The 18,529-nt window shown below is 34.3% G+C and overlaps 1 protein-coding gene across 1 annotated transcript in view; it reads left to right on the top strand.

Moving 5' to 3' along the window:
- PRELID2 (PRELI domain containing 2) overlaps nt 1–18,529 on the top strand; it is an 88,197-nt gene that overhangs the window by 52,506 nt on the left and 17,162 nt on the right. The window contains exon 5 of the mRNA XM_012551578.3: nt 6,774–6,879. Within this exon, the coding sequence (XP_012407032.1) occupies nt 6,774–6,879 (106 nt within the window). The remainder of the gene's footprint in view (nt 1–6,773; nt 6,880–18,529) is intronic.

Below are 18,529 nucleotides of genomic sequence, written 5' to 3'. Positions count from 1 at the left end.
TACATTTTGCATATTTGAGGAAAGGACTGTGAATGGCATGGCACAAACCAAATAAATGGTTATTTAGGGAGCCACAGTACTAAATGATATTGTTTTTTTTCTTTTTCTGAATTTTTCTTCTGGAGAAGTGGAGGAATCCTTTGTATTTATGACAATTGCATTTATACCTACCATTTACTAGCAATGTAAGTATCAGATTGGATTAGGTCTGCTCAACTTCTATGATCCATTCCTATTCCTACTGTTCCCTCCCATCCTTATTTTACCTCTCCTTTCCATACTCACGACCAGTTGTTGCAATGTTGTCTTGCCACAAAAATGCATTTTATGTAGTAATGATATTTCTATAGTATTTTAAAATTTCCAAAGTGCTTTTCTCATAATCACTGAGTGAGGTAGGTAGTGTAAGTATTATTTTTTCTATTTTACAAATAAGAAAACTGAAACTCAGTCAGGTGACATGCCAAAAGCCATACAGCTGGCAATTGTCACAGCTAGGAAGCTAGGACTCCAGATCAGTACTTTCCCCACTATGCTGCAGAAACAGTTAGATTATGTGAATAGTCCCTTATAATGCCTTGCCCAGGGCTTTCTTTACTTTTAGTAGCTAGTGAGTAAATAAGATGAGATGAGAGAATCTTTACAGGCTTTGCTTTAAATAATGGAAATATAGGCAAATAGAGGTGTTATGGTGTACTAGATGGTCAACCTAAGACTGAATTCAGATCCTTAATCTGATGAACCAGAGATAACTCACTTAACATCTCAGTTTTACAAACAACCCCTTCAATTGTAGAATAATTGTCGTCTGTCTTTGGAGGGGATTTCCTTACTTGGCTTCCAAAAAAACCCCCAAAACCAAAAATGTTTTAAATTCACTTAATGGGCCTAATTTGAATAGGAAACTTGGCTTAATATGAGGTTATCAAGACTATTTCCTTTGGGGGAACCCATTTGCTCAGTGATATTGAAGGAAAGGTTTGATGCAATCTGAATAGAATTATTTTCATTCTCCCTTTCTCTTATTTTTCTCCCCCTTTTCCTCTCTTCCACTACTTTCTTTTCCTTTCTTTGCTCTCTCTCTCTCTCTCTCTCTCTCTCTCTCTCTCTCTCTCTCTCTCTCTCTCTCTCAAAAGCACTTTAATTGAACTCCCATCATGAAAACAATTAGACCAGATTTGCCATACTTAACCAGTCAATAATTCAGTGGTGGGATCTCGTTAATAGACATTGCTCTCCCCGTGACTGCCATTTCAGGGACGCAGGATAGGTAGCTATGTACTCCAGGGATTAAATGGCAATCAATATTTTCTGTGAACTTTTTGTCCTCCACAGAAAGAGATAGAAGCACAATTGTAACCAAATGAAGCTGAGACAAAGGGAGGTTGATTATACCCTGTGGTATAAGAAGCAGTTTGTAGAACTTGGATTATTCTTTCTTTTCTTTGATCTCATGTGTTACATAATTAATTACATCAATCTTAAAGAAAAAAAATAGGTGTTTTCAGATACAAAGACCAAATGGACTTAGGCTAGTCAATAAAATTTTGTAGCTCTTACTGCATTGTTCATTGATCAACCAGGTGAAGACTGCTCCTTACTGAATCCAGCAGCATGAATGCCAGGGGTATTTTCCAAAGAGGAAAAGAGAAAATCTTATATGGAACATATTTCATATGCATTCATTTAATAAAAATAACTCAACTCAGCAAATATTTTATTTTTTAGGTATCTGATGTATTAAGGCACTGGGAAAACCCTAATACTGGAAACCAACAATAGGAAGACATTCTTGCCCTCAGGATGTTTACATTTGAAGGTTTTCAAGTTCATCAATCATTAGTGACTTAGATAAACAAATTTTTGTACATATTAGAGAATAGCCTGTGAGACAGTATTTTATAAGGGCTAAGGATTTGAAATAACCTTGATAAACTATAGAAGTAGATTATAGGAAAAAACCCAAAAGAACGAAGTTCCATAAAGTTAAGTTGGTCGTAGTTTACATGGGTTTTGTGTGGTACTCCTTTCTATTCATTTCTGATTGACTGTTGAACACGCTTTCAAGCTCTCAGGGCCATTTCTATCCTTGTATCTCACTGCAGGTGACTTTACCTCTTATTGAAAAATTGAGGCCATGCATTGTAAGCTCCCTCATCTTTGCTACTTGACACTTCAAAACCTCCCAACATATTTAATCATTACCCCTGCTTGAAATAATCTTTTCTCCTAAATCAGGTTATATTTTTCACTTGTGTCATCCCTTCTATTTCCTTGGAAATCCTGCACTATCCAATCTAATCTCTTATCTTCAAATCTGCCCTTATTTTCCTTCCATCATTACACCTGTACATTATTGGTTACTGGTCAGTTTGTTCCCCACAGGGGCAGTGTGATGTAGTAAATCCTCGAGTCCAGGAAGACCTTCTCCAATGCCTGAAAACATGTTTAGGTCTCTTCTAAACTTAAAAGTTGACTGGTATCAGACTGGTCAAGGCTCGATGTCACTTTGTCTGCATTGTTGAACTTCTGTAAAAGGTTGTTCCATTCACTGGTTTTACTTCTCATCAATCCTTCCCTCCTCAACCTTTTATAATTTGACTTTTGACCATTGGACCCAGAGTTGGAAAACAGGAGGAAATTGAGCTGTCATGTTTTTAGTAAATTGTCTTAGTACTTTTAATGATTCCAGACAGTTATCTAATTCAAATTTCTTTCATATTAAATGTTATATTTTATATATGTACAAATACATATGTATAATACATGTTATATGTCTACATTTGTTATACATTTATCTACATATATACCCATTCACAAAGTGCCAGACCCAGTGTTAGGTGCTGGGGATATACATTGAAAAGCTTTCAGGCACTCACATTCTGTTTGGAAGAGAGTATATCAAGAGTGGTGGGGGTTCAGTTGTAGACAAGGCTGGATGAAGAGGCCCAGAAACCTTTGGGTACATTGGCATAGCAGTTAATAGTGTTTGGGAGTTTGAAGAATTCAATGGCAGGGAAGCTGGCAAGGTCAGGTATTCTTTCATCTTATCAGCAGGACTGTAGTTGTTGACTCCTTGCTCATACATAAACTAATTTAATGAATTGTCCATCTAATTGCCATGATGTGTGCTAACAGATAGTTTTGATTTCCTTTTTTTTTCTTCTTCTTCTATATGGATAATAAGGAATAAATATCTGTGATTTCAGTGATACAGGAAATTCCCAGGTGAGAGAACTCCATCTAGCTATGCAGATGTGTGCTTTTTTTTTTTTTTTTTTTTTCAGCTTATAGTTTTAATGAATTGCTCATGGTCACCTTGCCAGTATGTGTCAAGTCCAAATTTAAACAGAGAGCTTTCTGGCTTCAGGGCCAGCTCTCTATCCATTATACCATGTTGCCTCAGTGGATTATAAATTGATCAGAATTCAGCAATTTAGAGATATAGTAAAAAACAAAACAAAATAAAACAAAAACAATTCAGAGGCGTTTAATATCTAGAATGCAGAATATAAGATGATACTCTTTATAATTAGCACATATTACTTTTTTATTTGGGCACTATGATCAGCCTAGCTCTTCTAAAAGGCAGTGTGAAAAGACTTGAATCATCTTATTATCTGCATTAGATGTATGGAGAATTGAGTAATGAAATAGTAGGGGAAGAAGATAACTAGTTTTGGCCAGCATGGAGAAAAGAAAGGTAAGAGATGATTCAATAAAAGACTTAAATATAAGGTAAATTAAAGGTTGTGCTTCTTTGCAGAAAAGATACATAAGGGCTTTTGAATCAATCTGCATATGAAGTGCTCTTACAGAAAATTTGATGATCAACTCCATTACAATCTTCAGTGAAGGCAGAATGAAATAAGTGGACATATAATAATAAGAGTAGGAGCTCATATTAAAAAAAATAACAAGAAAAAATCACAATTTAGAAAGCAATTTCTTTGGGATAGCTAGATGGTATGTGTAGAACTAGTGCACTGGTCCTCAAATCAGGAAAATTTGAGTTCAAATCTGGCCTCAGCCGTTTAATACCTTTACTGGATATGTGACCCTGATTAAATTACTTAGCCTTTATTTGCCTAGCTAAAAAAGAGAGCTCCCCTTCTCCACCTCAAAAAAAAAAAAAAACAAAAAAAAAACTCATAGTACTTATGAGCTCTCTGAGGAAAAAGACACAAATATTATAACTATCAAATTTGCCCTATATGAGGCAACAGATGTTGTCCATTTTTTCCCCCCATGTGGATAATAAGGGATAGGGGACCTGTGATTTCAGGGAAACAGGGAACTTCAAAGTGAAGAAACTCCATCATATGTAGGTAGGTGCCTTTCCTGCAACTTATATTCTTAAATAGTTGCTCATAGTCACACCGCCATTTGTGTGACTCAAAAAGTAACTTGAGTTTCATTGATGAGGTAGATGGCCTATAGTTGTGTAGCAAGAAGTGATAGGATTCATAATATTTTCTCCCACACCATTTTATTACCCAATTCTCCACACATCTAATGCATATGATAAGATAATTCAAGACTTTTCACACTGCCTTTTGGAAGAGCTAGACTGGTTATAGCACCTAAATAAGAAAGTAATAAATGCTGATATTAGAGTGTTCTGCATTCTAGATGTTAAATGCCTTTGAATTTTGTTTTTGGTTTGTTTTGTTTTTTACAGTATTTCTAAATTACTGAATTCTGTACTTCATTTATATAAATCATAGCACTAACAATTTAGTATAATACAAAAATTACTAATCAGGGTTGTTAGATCCTGGGATGAATTATTGAGAGAAAGCTTGGAATTTCTTGCTTTTTAGTTTTGGGGTTTTTTTTTTTTTTTTTTTTTTTGGTGAGGCAATTGTGGTTAAGTGACTTGCCTAGTAAGTGTAAGTATCTGAGTCCAGATTTGGACTCCTGACTTCAGGACCAGTATCCTTTCCACTGTGTCATTTAGCTGCCTTTGCCTTTTAGTTATTAAAAAATAAACTGTCCTATGACAAGGGTATAACTTCTCTTTTGAACCTTGTTATTCTGTGATATGTGGGTAGATTCTGAAGACATTTATCAAAAGGTTTCTGCTTTAGGTGACTAGGAAATTTTTAGTTAGTTATAATGTAAGGGAGAATTTCATTAATCCCTAACTTAAATCTATCTACTTTTAGGACTCTGGCTTCCCTCAAACTAAGAATGTCCAACTTTTCATTTAAAATATTGAAATGTATGTAAAGTTCTATGTTCACAATCTCTAATCAGGGAAGGAAAAGATTGTCTCAATAATTTTACACAAATAAATGATTTTAAATGGATTTAGGCATGAGAGATAGAAAGAAGCATTCTGAATATTTAGATAAATTGATCATCTGTGTGTGTGTGTGTGTGTGTGAAAGAGAGAGAGAGAGAGAGAGAGAGAGAGAGAGAGAGAGAGAGAGAGGAGTTTTGAATGCTTTTCTTTTGCCTTACGAATCAGAATGCATAGGCTGTAGCTTTCTGTGGAAAGAGTCCAATCTAGGGCTTACAGGGACAATTTAGACCATGATAACAAAGCTTTTTGGATCCAAGAGGTTACCAGAAATGCCTTCACTGTGAATGCACATTACCAGAAAATGTGCCTTTTATTTTCTATCTTATCCATGTTAAAGGAGAGAAAAAGCTACAAATATCCCCTCTTTTGATTGAAAATAAAATTTTGGGGAGAAGGGAGTCTAAGTGGCTCAAGAGAATGATAATCTTTCATTCCCCATGTTACCATTTAATTTCTGTTAGCCCAAGATGCTTTTTTTGAAGATCTGTAAACTCATTAGTGTCTTAGTTGTTTTTTTAATGTACATGTAGTCAGATTACAATGATAGGTCTTATATCAAAATATAAGTCCTTATATACAGGCACCATGTGATAGAGTGTAAGCCAGGAGCCAGGAAAACAAATTCAAATCTGATCTCAAAGATGAACCAGTTGTGTGACCCTGAGTAAATCAATTAATTTCACTGGTTCCTGGCACATAATAGGTATACAAGTGCTTATCTTTTTTCCTTCCTTCTCAAAAATTTAAAACATAATATTTCTAACATTTTCCCCCTTTTCCCCGCTACTTTGGATTTTTCATTATTTTAACTGATGGAAAGACAAAAGCTTACCTTGATTCTGTACTCAAACCTTTGCTTTATGATCTTGAAAAGCATAATTGATTGAGAGAATGAAGAAAAGGTTGGGGGAAAGGTAGGTGTGGAGGGCCTAGCCTGAATCACTATGGCTGACTTTGTAAATATATTACTTACTACACAAATTGCTCTCAGGACCTTGTACCGGGACCTCTGAAACATTCTACTCTGTAAATTTCCAGGCTCAATCATATCCCTCTGTGTGAATAACCACTATATATATATATATATATATATATATATATAGTTTCAGTTCCCTGTGATTTTTGGCCTAAGTAGGAAACGGTAGCAAAGTGTGTAAAAGAACAAAAGTGCCATTAAGTTTGTCCTAAATACACAACTTAACCCAATTTTCCTCAGCCAGTGTCCAAACTTGAAAAGATTCACTATCTGTGCAGTAACAGGTTAATATCCTCCTGGGGTTTTTATACTGCATTTTATATATTGGGATGTCTTGCATCCAAGACAGAATCAGAAGACAAAGGAAGGTGGAGAAAAAGGCTATTATTCAATACAGTAAAGCATAAATAATCCTTTTAATTTATTGAAAATTTGTATCATCTTTTACAGAGAATTAAAATTACATCTGAAGGATATGTTCTATTGCAGGACAGAATTCATACAAAGAGGCAAAATATCAATCACTGGGGCAGGATTTCTCAACTGCATATTAGAGACTTTTGCCCGTACTTTTCTAAAGCAGGGTGCCCAGAAGGTAAGCTTATTTCTCTTCCTCCTTCTAATCACTGGCATTCCTACTTTGATGAAGACTATTCAGGTCTCTTTAAAAAAACTATTCATTCTGATAATTTCACTTTGGATTCCATGCCTTCTGTGAGTTTTGGAATTGACTGGAAAAATCCAGGCTAGAAAAAAAATCTCATCCTTTCTCCTTGCTTCTTGATATAAATCAAACTATGTAGCTGTTCAATTTAATTTCCTTAATAATTAAAAGCAGTAATTCTTTGCTTAATTCAGATTAGAATAGTCTTCCAACATGGCCTGCATTCTAGTGCTTTTATACTGGGGATTCTTGACCTTTTTTTGGTCATAGATTACATTTGGGACTCATGAATATTGTGGATCCCCTTTCAGAATAATGCTTTTAAATGTATAAAGAAAATATATGGAATGATAAGAAAAACCAATTCTATTAAAGTAAAAGTAAAATCTTTTTTCTGTCCATGTTTATGGATCCCCTGAAATTCATCCACAGGTATCAGAGTAGTGACTTGATCTTTGATTTCAGTGGTATGAGGTAAGGAAAATACCACTATCATTGTAGACAGATATCTCTGCAGTTTATAATTTTAAAGAGTTTTCTAGAGTAGCTAGGTGGTATAGTGGATAGAGCAATGGACTAGGAATTAAGAAGATTCATCTTCTTGAGTTCAAATCTGGCCTCAGACTATGTGACTGTGGGCAATTCATTTATCCCCTGTTTGCTTCAGTGTCTTCATTTTTAAAGTGAGCTGGTAAAGGAAAAAGCAAACTACTATAGTGTCTTTGTATATTTCTTTTTTTTTAAATGAATTTTTTTTTAAATTTAAAAATTTTTTTCCAAGCCATTGGGGTTAAATGACTTTCCAGGGTTACACAGCTAGTTCATGTAAGTATTTAGGTCAGATTTGAACTCAGCTCCTCCTGACTGAAGGGCTGTGCCATCAAACTGCCCCTCTTTTTTTTTTTTTTTTTTTTTCTAATTGAGGTAATCAGGGTTAAATGACTTGGCCAGACTAAGGCCACTAATAAGTGTTTTTGCCAAGAAAACCCCCCAACTTTTGTCATGAAGAATTGGACATGATTGAAATTATTGAACAACAAAGAATAATAGTTCTCAAAATATGGTTGGGAGGGGTCATTAAAACTCTTTTATTATTGTTTTGTTTAAATAGGATAAACTATATATATAATTTGCCCAGGGTCCTATACAACAGGTAAATATCTGAAGCCAGATTTGAAACTCATGTCTTAATGACTTTAGGCCCAACAATGTCCAGTGGATTACCTAGCTGACCCAAAACCCCTATAAGGAGTCAAAGTGAAAAGTTTTTTACAATAATAAGATATTTTAATTTTTAATATGGTAAATATTGATAACTTTGGCTTACATAAATAAGAACTTAGGTGAGAGGAGGATACTCAATTATTTTATTTTATTTATTTTTTTTTCTGAAGCAGTTGGGGTTAAGTAACTTGCCCAGAGTCACACAACTAGGAAGTGTTAATTGTCTGAGGTCAGATTTGAACTCAGGTCCTCCTGGCCTCAGGGCTGGTACTCTATCTACTACGCCACCTAACTGCCCCATGCTCAATAATTTTAAAGAGCAAAATGGGGTAATGAGACTAAAAAGTCTCTGAGAGCATAAGTGACTTGTCCACAATCACATTTTCCAGATTCCTATCCTTGAGACAGACTTCCTATGTCATTTTCATGTCATTCTGTCTCTTTGTCTTTGCTAATTCTATTCCCTTTCTACTTATTATTCTCTCCATTTTTTTTTCTGCTTATTTAGAACTTTCCCAATCTTCAAAGTCCATCTCAAGGGCTAGGAAGTCTTCTCCTACTACTTATCTATCCACAGTCATATTTCCTTCCTGCAACTTCCATCAATTGTCTTTACCAGATATTGAACATGTAATTATATTGTTTAATTTTTCAAGTATTTGTGTCTTGTCTCCAAGATTTGATCGAGACTAGAAGGCAGGGATCGCTTTTTATTTATATTATTATCCTTCCCAGTGTCTAATATAGTGCTGAACACAGACCAGACATTCTCTGAATATTTGTTGAATGAATGGAAGAAAAAAGAATCACCAATGTACTCCTCAGTGTATCTGATGGATAAGACTATAATAATTTTTGAATGGTTTTAAAACTTTAAAGTAATGTTCTCAAATTGATTGATGCTTTCAAATATATTTCTGTATTCTTCATGACTCATGATGTCTTAGAAACAGTACAGCTTTTTTCTTATTCATATTTTACTTTCTTTTAATTTATTTATCATTGAATGGCTTTTGTTTAGTTTGGAAGCTTTTTAGGGGTTGCAAGTATATTGTAGTATAGGGTGCATAAGCCCTAGAGGCAGAAGATTTGCATTAACAATCCAGTTTTGATATCTGTTACCTGTGTCACTCTAGGCAAGTTATGTAGCCTTCATGAGTCTGTTCCCTTATGCACACAATGAGCTTAATTATACTTGTACTACTTACCTCAACCATCAATTTAATTTTTTTTTAATTAAGATTTTACTGTTAGGTATTGTGCCTGGTGGTGCTTCAGGTACAAAGACAAGATTTAACCAGTCAGCAAGTCCCTGAATTCAGGAAGTATACATCCCATGGAGGAGAAAACATGTACATTTATAGGCATATGAAAAATACATGAAAAACAGGATACAGGGTCATTACCATCAAAGAGGAATGAGGATGTCTCCTATAGAAGAGGTAGAGCTATGTCTTGAAGGAAACCAGGATTTCCAAGAAGGCAAAGGAGACAGGAGATGAAATTTAGTGAGGAAGGATAATATGAAGGACAGTTTTTCTGCATTATATATACCAGGACTTCTAAACCTTTTCTCACTTGTAACTCCTTTTTGCCTGGGAAAATTTCAAACATTTACTGATAAGAAATCATGCTTTGTGACCCCCACATTCAGTTATGTGACCTCATATGGGATTGCAATCCATGGCTTAAGAAGCTTTGGTATAGAGCAATGAGGAAAAGTAAAGTGTATTAGAAAGAAAAAGCAGTATGGGGCTAGGTTTAGAAGAACTTTAAATGCCAAATAGAGGCATTTGCTTTTGATCCCATTAATAATAAGGAATGATTAGGAACTGTTGGAGCTTGGAGTGTGTGAGTGTGTGCACATATATGTTTGTGTGTGTTTGGGGAATGACATAGTCAGGTCTGCACTTGAAGAATGTTAATCTAGTAGCTTTATTTGGGATGATTTGAAAAGGGCATAGAATTGTCATGTGCCCAGCAGAGCATCAGGGAGGATTCAAAATATATAGCAAATTACCAGTTCAAGAAAGGATGTAAAATAGTAGAAAAAATTATATTCATGAGTGTCTGTTTTTGCTTTCTTTGTTCTTTTTTCTCTGCTGTATTCTTTTTTTACTTTATTTTTTTTTCCCCTTTTCATCCCTCTCTGCCTCCCCCAAGCAGGGGGAGTTAAGCACAGATATATTTATAAGGAGGATGTCTTCTCCAAGAATGTGAAGACTTCCTCCAGTAGAATGGTTGGATGAGAACAATTTATTCCAATGGTGAAAGCAGGTGCTGTGGAACAGTTAGAGCTTGGCCAGACACTGAAGATACCAAGGTCGCCCATTGCATCCCAGGCTCTTGCCAATCATCTTGACTCTTGCCAATCATCTTGACTTTTGTTTTTCTGTGGGACTTTGATGACTCTTGAAGAGACAGTGAGGATTTTGTGCAACTCTGCCTCATTTAAATCCAATTCATGCATGAGTCAGGATGTCATATGGTGATATATCATTGGTCCTCTTCGAAAAGGAAGGGCAAGGAAACCTTGATACAGAATATATAAACAAACATCATTATCTAGGCACTACAAAAATAATATCATATATATATATGCTTTTCTGAGAAGCATCATGGTTGTAGTAAAGAGGGCGTCCAATTTGGAATCAGAGTAAGCTGGGTTCAAGCATCACTGCTGACTTCTACTGGCTCTGTGCCCCAGGTAACTCTCATGGGCACATGAAGCGGCCAGGTGGTGCTGGGTGTGGAGTCAGAAAGGCATAAGTTCAATTGTAGCTTCAGACTTAATAGCTGTGAGTTGGGTAATTTGCTTAACCTCCATTTGCCTCAGTTCTTCTACTATAAAATAAAAAGATAATAATAATACCTACCTTGTGGTAGTTGAGGTTCAAATGAAGTAACATTAATAATACCTACCTCATGATTGTTGCGGTTTAAATGAAGTAAAAGCTATAAAATGCTTAGCAAAGTGCCTGACACAGTCTTTTCTTTTCCCTTCATAGACCATGAAGCATAACAAATCTGTTTTAGAATCATGTTTTTGAATGCACAAATTAAAATCTATTGGTTAGAGGACAAATCAATTATATTGAAGTACAGATAAAAAAAATTAAAACGTTCATAAACCCCAAGTTAGGAGGCCTTTTAGAATCCAAGGTTATAAGTGAGTTGTTGATTTGAATTGGTGGTATTTTCTCACTAAGCTCCCTACAATCAACCAATCTACCAGCCAATCAGCAAGCCTTTATTAAGTACTTACTAGATACCAGGAAAAAATCACATGGTATCTCTCTCCATGGTGGTTGGGTTTTGTTGGTACAATATATAGATACCAGTTATATACAAAAATTTTTCCCAGTTATATACAAAATAAATACTAGGTGTGTGATGTGTGTGTGTGTGTAGCAAGTATGTATTAACATTTTTCAAATGTATGTACATGCTTTTGTAATTGAGAAAAACAAAATTGTCTGCATGTTACTGAATTTACAATAGCTTTTTTCATCATATTATTCTCTCAGTCAATGTAAATTAATAGTACAACTATTATCATATGGGGATCCACAAGACCTTTCACATTAAAAAAGATTCCTCATACTTCTAAAAGTTGGGAATTGATTTAGTAAGTTATGAAATGACATCAGTAGAAGGGATGTCAATCATGGGAAAATCTGTACCAATGAAATCTTAGTTTCTTGAAAGATGTAATTGTTTCCAAATTTATAAAATCTAACTTTAAAGAAACTCACAAAATAGCTTAGGTGTCTATTCTTGTAGGAATCTGTTCCTAACAGTCAATCTAGAGTTTATGAACTAAGAAGTAATTTCTAATAATTTTCTATTTATCCAAGTGTTGCTTCCAATAAGAAATCTGGGAATTATTATTTTTTTCTAACACAACTGTTCTTTTTTTAGCTCAGTGTTTCTGAGCACTTAGAGACTAGGAAAGATGTGAGAAATATGGAGATCTCATTTTGCATTTATGTAGCATTTTTTTAGTAAAAAAAAAATTAGGTTAGTGAAATACATTTGCAGCATGTGCTAAAATAATTTAAGTTATTCCACCCCCTCTATTGTCAAGATCCCATCATTATTTCCATTGTATTAAGAGGGAAACTGAAGTAGAAAGAGACTGAATTCAGCAGCTTGTGAAATCACAGTGTGAGGACTGTAAGGGACCTTAGAGAACATCTGGTTCAACCCTCTCATTTTGCATATGAAAAAACAAACTCAGAGAGTTCAAATAACTGTGTGCTTTGTAGAATCTCTTTCTTTCCTAAATAGTATTTTATTTTTCCAAATACATGTAAAGATAGTTCTCAACATTCATTTTCATAAGATCTTGAGTCCTCAATTTTTATTCCTTCCTTCTCTTAAACTCTTACACCCAAAACAGCAAACAATTTGATATAGGTAATATACATATGATCATTTTAAACATATTTCCATAAAAATATGGAAAGAAATGTTATGAAAGAAACACAAGAAAGAAAAAACAAAGAACTACAATAAAAAGGTGTTATGGTTTTAGTTTCAATAGTTCTCCCTCTGAATATAGATGGTATTTTCCATCCCAAGCCTATTGAAATTTTCTTGGATCACTGCATTGCTAAGAAGAGCCAATTCTATCACAGTTGATCATCACATAATGTTACTGTTACTGTGTACAATGTTCTTCTGATTCCATTACTTCATTCAGCATCAGTTCATGTAAGTTTTTCCAGGCTTTCTGAAATTAATCTTCTCATCTTTTCTTATAGAAATGTAATTTTCCATTTTATTCATGTACCATAACTTATTCAGTAATTCCCCAATTAATGGACATCCTCATAATTTCCAATTCCTTGCCACCACAAAAAAAAGAGCTGTGACAAATATTTTTATACATGTGGTTTTATTCCATTCCTTTATTGTTTCTTTGGGTTACAGATTCAGTAGTGACACTGCTGGATCAAAGGGTATGCACATTTTTATTATCCTTTGGGAATAGTTCCATATTGCTCTCCAGAATGCCTGGATCACTTCACAACTCTATGTGAAATTTCTTGAGACAAAGTAAAATAATTATATGTATTGACTTATACAATAGATGTTATGCATTGTCTTTATTAAAAAAACACATCTTTAAATATTCATCATATTTTCCTTTTAAGGCAATCATTTGTTTTTGAAGATTTGACATTGCATTCATAAGATTTCATTCTTAAATTATTTGCCATTATCCACACTTTGATCACATCGCATAGTATGTACCTTCAATAAGCAGCTCAAGCCTAGCTTTGATTACAACCCATAAATTTTTCCTTTTTAAAAAAATTCAGTTTTTTAAGTTTCTAGTTCCAAATTCTCTCCCCCCTTTCCAATTGAAAAGGCAAGAAATAGTCTTATTTGCAAAATAGTCTTGCAAAATCAATCCCTGCATCAACTATATAAAAATAATCAAGAAAAGTAAGAATGTGAAGAAAATACACTTTAATTTGTGTTTAGGGTCCATCATCTTTTATGTGGAGGTGGATAGCATGTTTCATTATTGATTAATCTGTAGGTTTTTAATGGGCTTTAAATTGGGTGAGTTTCTAGATGACTAGATTTCTACCTCTTGAATAAGTTTCATAACCTTTGTGACATATGGCAGGATGCAAAGTCTTTTTGCAATAATCTTTTTCCTTTTGGGAAGTATTGGAATTTGGTAATTCTGGAACAATTTTACTTCTCTGTATCACTATTTTTTTCAGAGTTCATCATTTTTTTTAATGGGGATAATACTTATATGCTCATCAGAGGTAAGTAAAAAAAATCCCCCAAACATTTTTGGGTGGATGTTTTCTAATCTGATGAATGTATATGTATATATATGTACACATATATGTATGTATATGTGTATATATATATATATATATTTCCTCTCAGACTCCCTTCTTCAGTCCTTTATATTATCTTGTCAAAGACAAATGTTTTGTTTTGCTTTTCATAGCAGTGATTGACAGATTTTTTAAACTAGTCTTCTTGCTAGTTCTAACTTAAAGAAGTCTGTGTCGCATTGTAGAAGAATAACTGACAATCCTTACAACTGCTAGGTTACTATGAAGGTCTTAGTTTTTGGAGTATTTAATTAGGTTGTTTTGTAGTCTGTCAGTTCTCGGCATTGCTTTTCATTTTCAAGCATACTTTCCTTTATGCTTTGGCACGACTGATCTTGACTCACTATTGGCTTGAATGATCCTTGAAACACTTTGACTTCTTCACAGCAATATATAACTTGAACAATCATTGAAGAGTGCTTTGTGAGTCTTTGCACATTTCCTTGGAATAATATCCATTCTTAAAAAGACATAGAATCAAAAACACAAGAAAAGAGAGAAATGAAATATATGTGCATTGCATACAATCCACCATTCAATTAGAAAGAACTAATTAGTTCTTTAATTGGGTGGGGAAGGCAAGTCGATTCCTTTTCACATGATGGTCAGATGTTCAGTGTCAATCTAGTGTCAATAGAAACAATACGTCCATTGTTGTCATAAAATTACTGCTTGTCTCAAGTAATTTGCACATTACTATTTGTCCATACTCACACAATTCAGAGGGGTCATCATCTTTCTGATATAATTGAAAAAAAAAACAAACCCAGCAAGTCACCTTTCTATGATTCAGTAACATTTCCTTAGCCTGAATGAGACTCCAGGAAGCTTAACTGAATAATAAAGCTTCTCTCAATAAAGTCAGAAGAAATGATCTGTTCTAGTTATGCCAGATTGTTAGCCAATCACTGTTTTCCTACTCCAATTTCTGACCCTTTCTTGTCTTGTCTTTAAAGTGTTTCATGGGAAGGGGACAGTGCCTGCATGTGTGCCTTTGTACTGTAGGGAGGGAATAATGGTACACTAATGGTTAGTTATGGTAATGATGAGGAATGTGAATAGTGGTCTGGACCAATTGCCCCCAAAGAGATTTGGGTGTGTTGCTTTCTGTATAGTAACAACTTATTATTTTGTTGAAGGCAATTTAGGCAAGGAATGCCCTCCCACTCTAATTTGGTAATATTTTTCCAATTGGTTTACCAATTCATTAATAAAAAATGTATCACATTAAATTCTTCTGTCATAGAGATTAATTATTCAGTGTGAAAGGGATCTTAGCTACATACTTTCCACTTCTGGAATTGCCATGGGTCTGTAGTTTTTTGAAGACTCATTTAACAAAACAACTCTAAATGTCAGTTTGTATTTTAGCAAAAAGGACCTTTTATTTCAGTAGATAATATCTATAAATATGTTTCACTGTGTATAAGCATTTTTTACAAGCATCTGCATAGAAAAATCCACTATATATATGAGAAAAAAACCCCAAAGGATAAACCTGCCATTTGAAGGAACAAATAAATATTGCAAATAAGTTTGACATAAAGAACTGCAATGTTGTAAGGTATCTTCTATATATCAGGGGATTCTCTCCCCCACCCCCTTCTTATTTTTATGAGGCAAACCTTTCAAGATTCTTCATCTGGCTGAGATCACTTGACAATACTGATGAAATATATACTCTCTCTCCAATTTCAAAGAGTTGATTTCTGGGCTGTAAAGTCATCTCTGATGATAAAACTTTTCAGGAGCTTTACCCATGCTTAATAAATTGGCAATCTCTTACCAAGGGCAATTTCAAGTCCACTATTGAGAACTGAAATGGATTGGTCTATTTTATTTTCAGATCTTAGCTATGATGAGAATAATGCAAAGACTTTTGACTTTAATGATTTTTTTCCTGGTCAATTTTCTTTTTAAAATTAAAAGAAAATAGTGGTGCCCATGATCACGCACATCCTTTTAGCCACAATGGCCTGTCTTGCCATAATCATTATAGATTGGTGCCTTAGATGATATTTTTTTGGGCAAATGTATCCTTTAAAATTGAAAATGAGGAAGGTTTCTTTCTGAAAATGAGTATTCTGTGACAGTATATCTTTTTTCTTCTACTGAGCTTAAATTAACACCTGCTGTTCCGTGAATGAATCTTAGGAGTCAGAGGGCCCTCAGTGACTCATTTGACTTCATCCCAGTTGCATAGGTTTGGTTATCAGTAATACTTTCAAGAATCTCATGAATCAGATCATCAAAATTCTGAGCTGCAACATTTGATGAAACTTATTTGAAAAGTATAAAGCTAATCCTTTAACTGAAATGATGAGAAATGATTCTTAAAGACCCAAGATGTCTTAAAGACCCAAGTATATTTCTCTTGCAAGGGTTAGTGGTCAGAATGATTCAACATGGCATTTTCTCCCTTTAATAGCATTTTATTTTTTCCAATTACATGTAAATATAGTTTTCAATATAATTTTTTAAATAAAATTGGGAGTTCTACATTTTTCTTCCTTCTATGAGAAAAAAAAAATAGTGCAAATAGTATGCTTCAATAGCTCTTTTTCTGAAGGCACATGTCATTTTTATTCACAAGTTTATTGGAATTATCTTGGATCACTGTATTGCTGAGAGGAACTAAGTCTATCAAGGCTGATCATCACACAATGTTGCCATTACTCTGTACAATGTTCTTCTGGGTTCTGCTCACTTCTCTCAGCACTGAAGTTCATAGAAGTTTTTCCAGGTTTTTCTGAAATGAACCTGCTCATCATTTCTTATGGAACATCAATATTCCATTACATTTATATACCACAAGTTCAGCCATTCTCCAGTTGAAGGATATCCCCATAATTTCCAATTCCTTGCCACCACAAAATAGCTGCCACAAACATTTTTGTACATGTGGGTTCTTTTCCCCTTTTTATGATTTCTTTGGGATACAGACTCAGTAATGGCACTGCTGGATTAGAGGTATGCATAGTTTTATAGCCTTTCAGCATAATTCCAAATTGTTCTTCAGAATGGTGGATCAGTTCACAATGTCACCAACAGTGCCTTAGTGTCCCAGTTTTCCCACATTCCCTCCCATATTTATCATTATCTTTTTCTATCATCTTTGCCAATTTGATAGGTATGAGGTGGTACCTCAGATTAGTTGTAATTTGCATTTCTCTTTCTGTAGAGATCTATAGATAGCTTTAATTTCTTTATTTGAAAACTGTTCATGCCCTTTCAGTATTTATCAATTGGGGAATGACTTGTATTGTTATTCTCTATGTGTTTTAGAAATGAGGCATTTATCAGAAACACTGGCCATTAAAATTGTTTACCATCTTTCTTTACCATAGTATTGCATAAAAAACACTTCACTGAGGGTCATAAGATCTGGGTTCTAGTTCTGACTTTTCCATTTATTTTTGTCTGACCTTGAGTAAGATACTTTAACTTGTTGGATCTTTGTGCCTTGGTAAAATAAGGCGATTTGGACTAAATACTCTTTAAGGTTCCTTCTAAATTTCAAATTCTATAATTGTTGTCTCTCCTCTTCCTCTTAACTAGCATCCTGACTCTATCAATTTATGTTAAATTTTTGTAGTGCCCTTACATCTTCTGATCAGGTTCAGTCTTTAAAATTAAGAGAGGACAGTGAGAATTGGAGATGATAATATTAAAAGGAATTGAAGTGATAATTTGTGGGAATAATTAAAAATGATGATTATGAAAAGGAAGTCCAGTCTTGTCATTGTGTAATATAATCCTTACTTCTTTGTAGCTTTTTAGCTATTTGGGGAGAAAATACTCTGGTTCTGGGGGCTTCATTCATTTCAGAAATGTTTGAAAATTGTGCTAGGTCCTAGAGGAAAAAAGCCTAAGAGAATGAGAAAAGGCTTGTAATCCTTTTGGGCTCTTGGCTGAGCAAGTGAGGGAAATGATTTGAGTCTCCAGTGATTTCAGCAAAGACCCAAATGGACACAGCTGGAGACTGAAAAGAAAAGAACTTAAGTCTGACAGAAGACAAAAGTGGGCTAAGGAGATGATTCAGTGTTGGACTAGAGGATGACAACTGAGTGGATTCAGAGGAGAATTTAGAACTTCAAGAATTAGAATTTAGAGACTGGGCCAGGTGATTAGTTTGGATGATGAGAATAAAGACTCATTTTATGGATCAGAGATTTGGGGAAATAATATGTGAGAGAAAGTAGAGGGCTTAAATGAAAGCACTGATAATAATATACAATATTAACATACATATGTTAGAAAATTACAGAGCAAATTTACAGGTGTCAAGTGTGAAGGGAATTAGAAATAGATACATAATAAAACACTCATCCCATCATCCTCATTTGATATTTAATGGGTATTCATGTGACCTTGAACTACATACCTTGTAAACTGTAAAGAAGATATGATCTCTTCATTTCATAGAGCTTATAATACTACCAGCTGTTTTTCATGTCTTTCATGATAGATGTCCAATGAGAGCTTATCAG

Source organism: Sarcophilus harrisii, chromosome 2 (assembly GCF_902635505.1).
Source record: "Sarcophilus harrisii chromosome 2, mSarHar1.11, whole genome shotgun sequence".
NCBI classification, from domain to species: Eukaryota; Metazoa; Chordata; class Mammalia; order Dasyuromorphia; family Dasyuridae; genus Sarcophilus; species Sarcophilus harrisii.
Note: the sequence above shows the minus strand (reverse complement) of the source record. Positions and strands in the feature narration are given on the sequence as shown.